This window comes from Ruditapes philippinarum, unplaced genomic scaffold, assembly GCF_026571515.1.
Source record: "Ruditapes philippinarum isolate M1 unplaced genomic scaffold, ASM2657151v2 ctg838_1_1_1_1, whole genome shotgun sequence".
NCBI lineage: Eukaryota > Metazoa > Mollusca > Bivalvia > Venerida > Veneridae > Ruditapes > Ruditapes philippinarum.
In genome coordinates, this window is record NW_026860881.1 from 13,420 (window position 1) to 27,851 (window position 14,432).

At 32.3% G+C, this 14,432-nt stretch overlaps 1 protein-coding gene across 2 annotated transcripts in view; it reads right to left on the reverse strand.

The window, feature by feature from the left end:
- LOC132713703 (uncharacterized) overlaps positions 1–14,432 on the reverse strand; it is a 36,174-nt gene that overhangs the window by 10,648 nt on the left and 11,094 nt on the right. For both annotated transcript variants that reach the window (XM_060696379.1, XM_060696378.1), the window contains exons 8-13: positions 14,016–14,171; positions 13,102–13,248; positions 9,490–9,746; positions 8,385–8,541; positions 7,062–7,193; positions 4,536–4,736 (exon numbers count right to left, since the gene is read on the reverse strand). In XM_060696379.1, coding sequence (XP_060552362.1) covers positions 4,536–4,736; positions 7,062–7,193; positions 8,385–8,541; positions 9,490–9,746; positions 13,102–13,248; positions 14,016–14,171 — 1,050 coding nt within the window. The remainder of the gene's footprint in view (positions 1–4,535; positions 4,737–7,061; positions 7,194–8,384; positions 8,542–9,489; positions 9,747–13,101; positions 13,249–14,015; positions 14,172–14,432) is intronic.

Below are 14,432 nucleotides of genomic sequence, written 5' to 3' on the forward strand. Positions count from 1 at the left end.
ATATAATATAAAAAAATCAAGATAACCTCTAAATTATTTCACATGTCTGTCGGGTCATAATTGGTGTTTTGTCCACAGATGAATTAAGGTAAAGATCATTTAAAGCGCAAGTTAAAGGTCAGTTCAATCTTTCAGAAAATTCTGGAAACAAAGTGATCCCTCGGAAGCATTAATCACAACAAAATAACATAAGAATTAAGAAGTCTTGTTCAAAATGCTGTTATGTCCAAGTATGAAGAGAAACTATTTATCAAATACCAAGATAAGTCAGTTAAAGCAAAAATCAGTGAAAATTCATCATGTCATAAAAGGCCAAGGCCAATCTGAGTTTGATATAAATGAAGGTCTTATTCTAGTTTATAATGTTCTATTATAAAATAAAGTCAATCCATTCAATTATAACAAAGTTACAGCCAGTTAAAGCAAAAAAAAATATTTATTAATGTGACCTTCAAGCTCAATATCATACATGAGTAAAGGTCAATGTCTTTCTGGTAAACTCAAAAAATATTATTCTGTTCAAGTTTAAAGACAATATATTAAAAAAAAAAAAAGTTGTAGCCACTTAAAGCAAGAAACAAGCCTAATTTGGACATTTGACCTTGATGGTCAAGGTCATTTATGGATAAATGTCAACGTTAGTCTTCTGAAAAGTCTTGTCCCAAGGATTGCTTACTGTGGCAAAGAATGAAGACAATTCACCAAGAACCTTAACAGTTTTGATCAACATACAAGTTTGCGGACGGCAACATCAACGTCCACGCCGACATGACTGTTACAATACCATCTTCTTCTTTAAAAATAAAATAGCTAAAAATCATTGCAAAATAGTAAATGCATAAAAATTGTAAATTTGTTTATAAAAACTCATCCCCGTAACAAAACATGTAAACAAACGTCTGCTTCTTTAACTAATTATGAAGTTGCAAACCAAATTTAAAAGATTAACCTATTGTTAAAATAAAACTATGACAAAAGCAAATTTCGTACAGAAAAAGAGAACAAAGACTGGATGTGAAATAATTTGTCATAAAGGAAGCAGAATGTTAAAAAGTAATATGTTAACTTCCATACAAAATACTAATTCACCATTACTGTTCAGTTTAGAAAGTAACAGTTCAAGAGCGATTTCTTAAAGCTCAATGAATATATTAAAAACAACCAAACAAGCTTATCCCGAACACACCTGACGAGCAATATATTTCTCTACACAATTATTATAAAGATGGACGCCCAGCAATAGAGTAGGCCTTTAGTTATTTAATGCCTTTAACAACAATTGTAAATAAGACAGTATGATAGGCATTTAAACAAATCTACATTCAAAATCCACATTACATAGACTAAAATTTAGGATACCACTGTCCGCCCTATCTATTAAACAGATACTAACAATATTTTGTACAGTCATGCCAAACTAACTCAAAACTCTGCAATAGCAATGTTTTTCTGAGTCAAATCTTAGGATTAACTAGTACATTTAACTAAAGATGTTATAATTTCGATCCTTGAAGATCGTTCCGCACGATATTAATGTTGTGTGTGCATGTTTTTGTATTCTTTTAATTCTTTCTAATTTGGTGTTTTTCCGGTCGGGTTGTTCAAGTATTCCTCCCTTGAATACTATTTAATCAACTTTAGGATATGTTGCCTGCTTTTTAAGTTTGTCTTTTGAAGGCTTCATAACTCTGATCCCCTTTCAAAATTACGTTTTATTTAGTTTCGACCAATGCTTTCTCGTTTAGGGTACACACATTCTTTTAGTAAGGAACTATATGATGAGCGTCATATGAACACATCTGCGGATGTTACAAAATTCAATATTTTGCCAGTTCATGTTAAATGTTGAATTCTTTCTACCGTCCATGAATAGGTTCAATAAAAAACCGAGGATGCATCATTTTCAATTTGCCGTGTTGGGCTTTCTTAAAGGATTCTGATATTCTGTTATTCACTATTTGCCGAATTAGTCAATTTTGAAAGGCTTCAGTTGCACAAAATATTACTGTAATTGGTTAACAACAATTTTAGACAAATAATTATCATATGCTGCAATTACAATTTGGACTGTGAAGTGTATATATACTCTTCTTACTAATTTCCCAGTACGTCTATCATATAACACAACTGGCTTTAAATTTTGAAGACATTATTTACAGTTTTTTGAATTTGGAAACATGGTACCAAGTTCGAACACTCAGTCTGTCTCGTCCACTGTTTTCAAAACAGATGAGTAATCTACAATGTCTCTTTTAAGGAGTCGAGCCTACTTAGGATATAAGCACGTACGTTGTACTTTCCTTGAACAGTTTCTATTCTAAACTAATAATTTTGTAGAAACAATGTCCATCTCATGATGTGACACTCTAAACTTTCAACATTTGAATGTATGTCAAACAAGCTTGGTCCGTGTGCAGCACAAATTCTATTCCTTAGAAACATTCATTAATTTCTTAATTCAAAAACTCATTGGAAGACACTCCCTTCCAATAACCGAGTAATGTCGTTCTCTTTACTCGCGTAAACAATTTGGAACAAGACCATCTTCAAACTGTTTAAAAAGTGCAGCCAGAAGCATTTCGCTGCAAAACAAACGTCTTTAGGTGGTCGAAGTCTTGAAGTCGTAGTAAAGGTTATCATGCCAATACTTGCTTTTATGCCTTAAAGGCTATTTTATGTTCTGGATTCCATATAATTTGTGTGTCCTTTGTTCGTGAGATCTGTAAATGGTGCAGTAATTTCTGTAAATGAAGAAATGAATGTTCTGCAATATCCAGCTAGACCATGAAATGGTCTCACTTGCATCTTTGTCTCTGGTCGTGTTGTGTCTCTTATTTCTATCAATGTGTCACCTTTCATTTTTATTTGACTGTTGCAAACAATATAGCCTGTAAATGGTATACTCTCATAACCAATCATACATTGAGAAGGTTTAACTGTAATCGCTATGTCTCTTATTCTTTTAAACAACATCTTTATATGTCTCTCCCACGATATGTATGTATGTTCAAAAACATGGTCACGCAGTTATAAGGAAATCTTTTCCCTAAAAGCAATTTCGCAACATCCAATTAAACGTTGGTCCAGAATTGACCAATTCAATGGCATCTTTCTGTATTGTATTGGTAACTACCTTCTGTTGTAAAAAAAATGCTATCAGATATTCCGAATTTGCTTCAATAGATATTTGCAAAAAAGTTGGTGCAATAAATTTTTGTAAAGAATCGTCTCCTAGTTTTGCAATCACATCCTCATCATTACCAATATTCTGTATCAAACTTTGCAGAGTTGAGTAGACCGAAGTCAATACAAAAGCTGTAACGAGCCGGCAATTTTTTCAATTTTCTCGTTTTGAGGATTCTTTAGGGATTCCTTTTTTCCTCTATGTTATTGCCACACCAGTGTTATTTGTGACATGTGTAGGTCTTAAAAAGTCGCCCCGTACATGAAATCAAAGACTTTTAACATTTTCGGTCTTTCAAGATCTTTCAGACAAAATAGTTGTGCGTACATGCCTGTGGTTAATTTCTTCTTTTAGACCTTATATCGACTTGAGTGATTCCAGTATTCTTACTTGAAAAAAATAATAGTAAAACAGAATCCCTAAAGAAAGCCCAACACGACAAAATTGAAAATGTTGCAGGCTCGGTTTGATTGAGCCTGTTCATGGACGGTACTGGAAAGTGCAAGTTACCGTCCACACCCCCTAGCACCGGCTTAGGCAGAATTCAACATTTAAACATAAAATAGTAAAATTTTGAATTTAGAAACATCAGCAGATGTATTCATACGGCGGTTATCATGGACCCCTCAATGTGACACAGTAGTGCCATTCCATGAAAAGCGGCGTATGGTCCCCTAAGTAATAAAAACAGTTTGCCCTAAACGAGAAAACAATGGGCGGAACTAAATAAAATGGAATTTTGAAAGGGGACCAGAGGTTATGAAGCCTGCGTATCATAGATAAGACGTCAAAAGACAAATTTAAAAAGCAGGCAACATATCGTAAGGGTGATTCAACATTATTCAAGTAGGAATATTGAAACCACCCTACTAGAAAATGCCGAACTCTACCAAGATTACTAAGTCATGGCCCTGGGGTCAAAATTAGCCTCGTCCCGGAGTCATAGGTTGTCCTTATATGTTTATAGAAAACACTTAAAAAACTTCTTGTCTGAAGGTAAAATGCTTATGGCTTAGATATTTCAAGTTGGTATATAATATCATCTATAGGTCCTCTACCATGGATGTTGAAAGTTTGCCCCTATTTTTAAAATGTACCCTACACAAATAACAGTATGTCTTCAGGTGAGCTCTATGGGGCCAATGCCCCCTTGTTTTCTATTTATATAAACCGCCACCAAAACCAGATTTAAATGTTAAACGTATCACAGTGAAGATATTAACTGCTAAAAATAATAAACCGACCAAATCTGACACTTAGAAAGTCTAGTTATTGTGTGTTTTTTCTTTTGGTAATGATTAATTACAATACACAAAGTTTATTTAAATTAAATTAAATTATAGTGTATTACCGTCTAGAACCATTACAGGCTCCGAAGCAACTTCAAAGTCATCAAGAAAATTGTACAGGAAATCAAATGTTAGTCTACAATCCGGAATTTGATGCCAACATTGAAGTATCGTGTTGTAAAACGAGTAAGGACATTGTACAGGTATTGGCTCCCGGAAATGACCTCTCAATAACTTATGCAAAGTCTCTTCCTTTTCTAAACCTGTAAGAGGTTTTATATCTTGTCTTAAACAATTTGAGTGCAATTAACAAAGGAACGTTATAATGTGCTTTTATGAAAAGATATGATAAACATGATAATATACATTGATTCTAACATAAGCTTTAATCTACTTGTAAAAACATTTGTATGTACTTGAGATTGTTACCATTTTATTTCGTTTAAAGATAAATACAATTATGATCATGCAGATCCGGCTTAGTACTACATTAGAACTTTACAGAATAATGCAGTAGAAATTACCTAAAATTTCGTAACCGCCCAAATATTTGCCCTCAAGCTTTATACCTTAAAAATGTCACCAATAGAAATTAATCGTACATAGCTGCTTTTAATTGATTTTTTATTTACTCATTTCGGTATATTTCTGATATATCTAAAGATTGAAGCTTCTTTACTGTGTCTTTGTGAGTTTCCCATATTTACATAAGAGGAAATGCTTGATCATACCTTAAAATAATGAACTGAAAATAAAATTATTTACCTTAAGCAAAGCTTTTTGATAAGATGCGTCTTTGAAATGCATAACAATGACATTAAATATATCAAAAGCTCATAAATAGTATCATTTACTAGATTCTTTTTTGCTGCAATACCGGTTATAAATGGAGTCACCGAGGGATCGATGCTTGTACCCCTTCTGTTTTGAATAAATACATGTAAATAATCATAAGCAGGACAGCGAGTATTCGATGCTGATATAATTATAACCCTAACATTTAAATTAAGTTAGCAATCAAAAATCCTTCAAATAATATGAAAATAAAGATCAATAAGGAAGGGCGACACTAACCGAACACAAATACTCTAGAAAAGTGGGTATGAGACATCTACTCATTGGAATGTTAAGTAATCAACTTTAAAAAGAAGGAATATCCCATTTTGCAACAACTTTAGCGGCAGTGAGCCAAATATAGCAAATGATCTCCCATGGGACGAGCACATAACCACGTTAACGAAAAATAGCCAACCAAATCCTAAGAGCCCCATAAGACTGCTAGGGTATGTAAGACGGTTGCTCGAAGAGAAATGGAATATGAATCTAAAGCTTCCCCCCATGCCTATAGTCCAATCCAAAATGGACACACATTTAGTGTACAATTAATTAAAAGGGGCCGACTTAATCTTCGACGTACTGATTTTCAATGATGTAACACAGGCAATCAATGATCACATATATTGCCTGATAATGACCAATTTAACAGTTGTTTGAGGGGTGATTGGACAGTTAGTTACCATAACGTCGCAGCTGCTTTGTAGCAGGCAACTCAAAAATCATTAACATGTCGAACATTTTTTTTATTCAAGGGCCGTAACTCAGACCAAAATCATTCAAACGAAAAACTCGTCAATCGAAATGGAAGTGGTAGTTTTTGAGGAGTCCGGATGAGTTTTGTTACGGACGGGCAGACAGACAGTCAGACGACGAAAAATCATCCCTGTTAGTCGTGGCTTCTTTCTACATGTAGCAGTTTCTGTTAAGCAGGCGACACAAAATAATTTGCAGACCAAGACGTCAAGAATATTCAACTGGGAAGCCGTTTATATGCGCAAATTATTCCTGTAACATTTTATTTAAATCACATTTCTAATATAAGTATAAGTAGCCAGGACGAACATTTAAAATAAAAATCAGTTAAGGGTCATAACTCGGAAAATATCATTTATCTGGAAAATGCCAACGGTATGTACAAATAGGCCAAGGACTCTTCATTCTTGTAACGTTTGCCTGAAATTGCAACAGTAGATTTGTTTGGTGTTCTGCTTGGTTCCTTGCCGGTGGTGCTGGATCGTGTTTGGGTTGCGTTCATTGAATATTGGTGTTGTTTTTCATATTTAATTTGAGGAGTATTCAAGAAGAAGTGATACCTCTGTCCCAACTCTGTAACAGGCCAAACAAGAATCACAAAGTCGACATCCCTTATCTAACCACATCATAAAGCTACTGACAGTCACTAAAGTATACATTAAACGGTTTCCCTTTTTGGTTGCTTAAATTAGTTTTATTCCTTATTATTGCTTTTTACTTCTTAGATGGAAACTTTGAAATTATACAAAGATTAATTTTGATGCTTTGACATTTACAACAAATTAAACACAACAGTATGCCAATAAAAATGACAAAGCGTGCTGCTGCTTGCTTCTTAAAAGCTAAACCAGTACATGCGTAACTAATTTATACGTTACGGCATTGATTGTATTTTGTATTCCAAGGAAATGCCATTGATCAATAATTAGATAAACAGGTATGTTTCATTATTTGCAAAAGTTTAACTTTCTGTTTCTATAACTATATAAAAAGTAAACCTGCATACGGCACTCCACCAAATGTGATGATTTCATACATCACAACTCCAAACGACCATACGTCAGACTTTGTGCACAAAACACTTTCGTCTTCTACTACTTCCGGTGCTGTCCATTGCCATTCTGTGTCCCCTTAATAAAATTGTACCATAAACATATAAAATCAAATGAGATTCAAAAGAGCATCCTGTTTATTCATGTAAATTACTTTGAAATGACTAATTGCTTTTTTATATTTGTGCCCCCACTATAGGGGAGGGCATTTAGATTTACCCTTGTCCGTTCGTCCTCCCGTCCGTCCGTTTTCTTTTTGTGTCACACGTAGCTCAAAAAGTAATTGACCAAGAGTCATGAAACCTTACAGGAATGTTGCTAAGCATGTGTAGTTGTGCACCTGGGTATTTTCATGTGGCTATATTTAGTATTTTTAGAGTTATTGCCCTTGACTTAGTAAACATTTCCAATTTTCAACTTGTGTCGCACGTAACTAAAAAGTGTTTGACCTAGAGTCATGAAACCTTACAGTAATGTTGCTCAGCATGTGTAGTTGTGCACCTGGGTATTTTGTGTGGATATATTTAGTATTTTAGAGTTACTGCCCTTGAATTAGTAAAGAGTTCCAATTTTCAACTTGTTTGGCATCTAACTAAAAAAGTATTTGACCTAGAGTCATGAAACCTTACACGAATGTTGCTCAGCATGTGTAGTTGTGCATATGGGTATTTTTGTGTGGATATTTTTAGTATTTTTAGAGTTATTGCCCTTGACTTAGTAAAAATTTACAATTTTCAACTTGTGTTGCACGTAACTCAAAAGGTATTTGACCTCTAGGCCTGAAAGTTTACAAGAATGCTGGTCAGCATGTGTATTTATGTACTTATGCACCTTGGGGTTTTCTTGTGAATTTATTCAGTATTTATAGTATTTCCCTTTACTGAATAGAATATTTTTAATTTTTAACTTGGGCACATGTAGCCAAAACAAAACTTTGACCTAGAGACATAAGATTGACAAATTGGTGGAGTGTGGGGCACCCGTGTCCTATGGACACATTTCTAGTTAGAAATAAGTTAGAAACGTCCTTTACTTCTGGAAAGAGTAATAAGCTATTTCCGATTAAAATCATTTTACCACTAATTGCACTGATGGTCAAAACTACAAGGAAATAAATTTTTTTTATATGTGTCATGATAGAATGTGAGCCATTTTGTGATGAACTATTTACATTTATGATGCATGAACTGAACAACTATCACATATGAAATTTGTTAAATGGATTCTGAAATCAATTTATATCAAATAAATTAGAAAAGCAGCGTCTACCTTCTTCATGTTCATCATTGGCACTTGTTCTCATTAGTTTAATGAGTTTTGGATGCAGTATCTTTAGTTTATCATGCTCACAAATAAATACGTTTTCAGATTTCAAATTCCCGTGGACAATGCAATTTTCTTCAAGAAACGCCATACCTTTAGCAATCTAAAATTGAATCTGAATATAAATCTAACCATGTGGCAGTGGTACAAAATATTAGTCTACAATATAACAAAATGTTTCTTATGATATCCAATTATTTTGAATGTAACATGAAATGAACATATATACATGAGTACTTCAGTAGAGTAGTAATTCTTATGAAAAAATGTATTTTGCAATTATTGGTAACGAGGTTTAGTCAAGGCATGTGTGTCAAAGTTTTACTTGTTTGTTACAGATAAAAAACACAGATAACATCGATAATACAATTTCCCGTGTTTCACAACGTGTGTATCATCTAAAACCTGAAATTCGAGTCATTTATATTTCAAGTTATTGTCAAAAGACTTTAAAACTAAATTCAACAATAGCTGTCACAGAGGTGACAAATATCTCATCCATTTCTATAAAAGGTAAAATTTTTCAAGGCATATCGTATTCATGGATACATTTGACATTCAAGTGTGCTATTGACCTTTAATGAAAACAAAGCAGCGACATAATTTCAGCACAGCGTTGTTGGTGTTAATATTAGAGGCTAGATTGAACACAGGTGGTATACGCTTTGCACCTTGACGTATTCATGTGGACACCAAGTTTGAAGGAAATCATTCTTGAGTATTGGAACTGACATTGCGGAAATGGACGACCTGCCGATTTGACGAAGTGAATCCAGTATAATAAACTGAATAAATAAATATAAAGAAAGACGGACTCTCTAAAAAACGAACGAAACTGCAAAATTGAAAACAAGCAGGATAGGTTTTCTTGAAGCCGTTCATTGACAGTAGGAGTACCATCCACTCAACATATAAGTCATTTATTATGCAAATACATTTTTGGTTGCTACATATAGAGCCTGAAATTAAAACTTTGATTTTTCAAAGACTTTCGCAATATGAAATGTGTTTGTGTTTAAGTAACACAATATTAATAGACATTTTGATTTACCTCTGCAGCCATATTAGTCAACCTTTTGAACGATATTCTTTTTTTATCACATTTCCTCAAATAGTATTGAAGCGTTTCTTGAACAGTCTCCCTGAGCACAATCATAAATGGTTTTGCTTCAAGAACAACAGCTATTACTCTGACAAGATGTTTGCTGTGAAGAAACTTGTATAGATGATTAGCCTCGGCCAAAAAACGTTCTACTTCACTTTTGCATTTAGTCACGATAGTAACGTCAAGGATGTTGCACAATTTTCCTGATATACATTTATTTTTTAAGCAAACTAAATATTTTACCTTCTAAAATCACCTATTTATGCAACATTATCAAAAACTGAGACAAACATAAGAAGAATAATGCCAGTTAAAAAAGATACCTGCATCTCAATGATCAATCTTTCAAAACAAAGCATGAAATGAAAATGAAGTTGCAGTTAACATCAGGTTTTGTGTACACAGCAGCAAAGACAATGTCTAAATTATTTCAAACCTACTAGTCAATCTGGCATAGGATATGCTCGATAACTGATATTTGACAATTTTCGTCCAGACACATCATTTAAATCAGCAAAAAGTACAGTATTAAAAACATTGATAGGCTTGAGATAAATGTAATGTTTCTTGGATGAATAAAGTCAACTGTGCTGAAAAAAACATATAAAGTGGAGGAAATATCGTACGTTTTTAACTTTAGGAAAGTTTGTTTTGTAATTATATTTGGTATCAAAAGTGATAACAAGCAAAATATCGTGCACAAAACACATAATTATAATGAATAAAAAGATCATCAATTTATACAATATCAAAAAAACAAAAACATTTCCTTGAAAACGACGAACTCTATTAAATAGCATTATATGGCATGTTATACGTTGCAAAATTCAATAACTTAAATTTTTGGTCTATATCAAATATTTATATTATATAACTCTAATTATACATTATATAACATAATATTTATTCTATCCTACGTTCATCATAAAAAATATTTGTATGCGAAAGTTTTCTATATATATATGTTCTATATTTGAAAATATATATTGTATAATTAAAAATATTTATTGGATACTGAGAAAATATTTATTCGATGATTTTAATCTGGAATATAACACTTAGCATATAAAGCCCCGTCTTTAAATTAAACACTAATTTCTGATAAAGCGTTATTATCCTATTTAAACTAGACTATAGTGTAGTAGAAATAGCCAATGTCCACGTGAATGTCACTTGTAAATAGTGCATAATTTTATGCTAAATCTTCCTTATAAATATATACATTTATCTAAAAATGGAAATATATTTTAAAGTCTTCAGGACATACAATCGTATAAGAATGGTTTTTCATAAGCCTTATTATTTAACCACCATATGATATGTGAGGATATCATGTAAGATGACTAGAGGATCATCTAAATGTTCATATACTCTTGTTCATATAAATAATATATGTGGAATGACATATGAGGACCAAGAGTTCATCTTCATGAATATATACTCGAGTTTTTATTATTGAAGATTCATGAGGGAATAATGTAAGATTAGTAGGGGATCATCTAGATGTATATATACAAATATAAATATAAGTTGTTATGGAACATATATGAGGGGTCATCTAAGATTACCAGGAGTTGTTTTAGATTTAGATGTATAAACACTTTAGTTCTTATTAAACATATATGAGGTGATCTCGTGTGTAAGATAAAGGGATAAGGTAGTGAATTTTGGATGATCTCTTTGAAAGAAAAATTTCTCCTAGATAAATTTTGTTACTTAAGAACTTAAGTTTTAAACAGCAATATCATCTTGCATAAATCATACATATTCTAGAATTAAAAAGAGTATGATCCTCTGGCCATCTAACGTGATCCCCTAAATAAGTGAACTTAAGTATATAAACAATCTTGGAGTCTTCCACGAAGCCCTTTTACATAATTCTAATATAAATAGAGCATGTACATCCAGATAACCCCCTGGTCATCTTACCTGATTCCTTTAAACATGTTATTTAATTTTTGAGTATTTGTACGTGTAGATGATCCGCTAGAAATCTTACGTGATCTATTAATACATGTTTGAACAGAACTAAAGAATATGTACATTTAATGATCCCCAATCATCCTATGTGAACCACGCATAAATGTTCTATAGAACTAGAGTACAGAAACATTTTTATGATCATTCGGTTATGTTGAATGATTTTTCTCATGCATGTCCCATAATAAATAGAGTTAATAGAGTTATGTACATCTAGAAGGTTCCCTGGTCATCTTACTAGCTACATCTTAAGTGATCTCTTCACATCTGTTCAAAACTGAAAAAGTGTGCAAGTGCATCTAGAGGCGGCATGCATGTTCCAAAATAAATAGAATATATTTATATCTAGAGGACCCCTAGTCCTCAAACATGATCCCCTTATACAAGTTCAACAATAAATAGAGTATATCTTCTTGATCACCTGCCGTCTTATGTAATCCCCTAAAACACGTACCATAACATATAAAATGAACTAGAATATGTTTAAAAAAGGTGAATCCTTGGATTTTCTTCTATAATCCTTATATGTTCTAGAAGAACGAGAGAAAATGTACATAAAGATGATCAAAAGATGAATCTTTATAATCCCCTAAAATCATAATTATTCGTGGGGCACTCATTTCCGTGGTTTTCGTAGATAGATGTACATGGAGATGATCCCCTGGTCGTCTTACGTGATCCCCTCATTTAACCTGATCCCGATATATCCTTTCCCGTAATAAAAAAGAGTTTATGTGCATCTAATGGTCCCCTGATTGTTTTACGTCACCCCCTCATACATGCCCCATAATGAATAAAGTAAATGTGCATCGACATGATCCTCTGATTGTCTCAAGTGATCCTCATAAAAGTTCCATAATAAATAGGGCGCATGTTCATCAAGATACCCTATCATTTAACCTTGAGTTTATATGTATATCTAAATGATCCCCCTGTCGCCGTACGTAATCAAATAATACATGCTCTATAAAAACAGAGTATATGCCATTAACATGATCCCCTGTTCATCTTACGCGATCCCCTAATTCATGTTCCATAATGAATAGAGTATAAGTACTTCACAGGGACACTGGTCATTTCCACTACACTATAGTCTAGTTTAAATAGGATGATAACGTTTTTTCAGAAAGTCGTGCTTAATTTATAGGCGGGGATTGATATGCTAACTGTGATTCTATCCCATGATTCAAATTATCGAATAAATATTTTCTCAGTTTACAATAAATATTCTTAATTTTACAATATATATTTCAAATATAGAACATACATATAGAAAATTATCGCATAAAAATAGTTTTATGATGAACAAAAATGTAGTAGGATTGAATATATATTTTGGTATAGAATATAAAACAAGAATTATACAATATAAATATTGGATATAGACCAAAAATTAGATTTATTGAATTCATGCCATAACATTCTTAAGATGTTATATTCATCTTAATGAAACTTATTTGAGTATCAGTTGTTGCAAAACAAAAACATTTAGTACAATGGGAGTTTTTGCTTTACCAAAAAAGGTAGCCTTATTTTTCGACACAATTTATCTTAAAATAAGAAATAATGAATACAAACCTCCAAAAAGCACCCCAAATGTACCAATGTGTATAGACTTGATAATTTCAATATATTTCTTTTGTACTTCTATGCTCCGTGGGTAAACAAGAGGGCTTTGTCTTTGAGCAGGGATCTTCAAATTACATTGAAGCCTAGCGTCTTCATCTTGACAAAAGAACAACAATATGTTCAATATAAAATGGAAAACTATTAAAGTTATGTGTTTGCCAAAGCTTTAAGAGTAAACCCTTTAATACATACAGATGCATACAAATGTAATTCAACAGTTACAGCAAAGACAAAAGAAGAAAAATAAGAAGGATGTTAAATTATTTAAAATCAAATTACATATTTACAATTTATATCATTAACATTGAAAACTATTTTTCATTTGATTTTAAACAGATTCCAATTTCTGAGCATATTTTGTGGAGAAAATTAAACCGTTGTATTCTGCTTTATATAGTATCATACGGTCATAAATATTATATTCATAAACGGTTATTATCAAAAGCTGTAACATAATATAACAGGATAAGCAACTTCTCAGTAGATGCGCAGTCTAATGTTGGCGGTAAATTGACACCAATAAATTGATAAACATGGTGTTTAATTCTCATAATTTTTAATAATGACACCAATGAATTTTCATAACGTCAGGTAAAGCCCATGTAAATACTAAAGGATTGTTAAAACATTACGCCAGTTGATTTACTTATTTTCTTATTTTAATTATTTACTATGGAAAAATATACTTATATTACAGTTGCCTGTCCCGGTTTATATTGTGTCCAAGTCAGATAGAAACTAAATTAGTATTTTACCATGAAATATAGGCTGATTAATATGAATTACATAAACTGAAAAGCTTTGCCTTATCTGCGTTTATAAGATTTCTTCTAGAATAATTAAAACACTTAACTGTAACATACGTTTGTAATAATCAACAAGAGCAAATATGTCCCTAAATTGCTTGTCTCGGGATATATATAAGTGATCATCTCGTGATTTGATGGCGTAGTGAAAAATACGTTGTTCTTTGTTATGTGTAGTAGGAACAATCATCGATAATGCATAAATATTGTCACCTTAAATAAGCAAAAAAACACAAATTGATATTTTGTATTATTCGCTACAATTCAATAATGTCATTCATGTCTTTTGTCATCAAAGATATATGTATTATTTGTTTCAAAAGCAGTGAAATATTTTCAGTAAATGAAAAACATTCTTGCATTACTTTATTTGAAAATAATAAACAACCCAGTATACTCTATACTAATCAAAATGTACCATATATCCCATAGATCTAAACTAATTTATTAAGGTTATTGACAACAGCTATATGT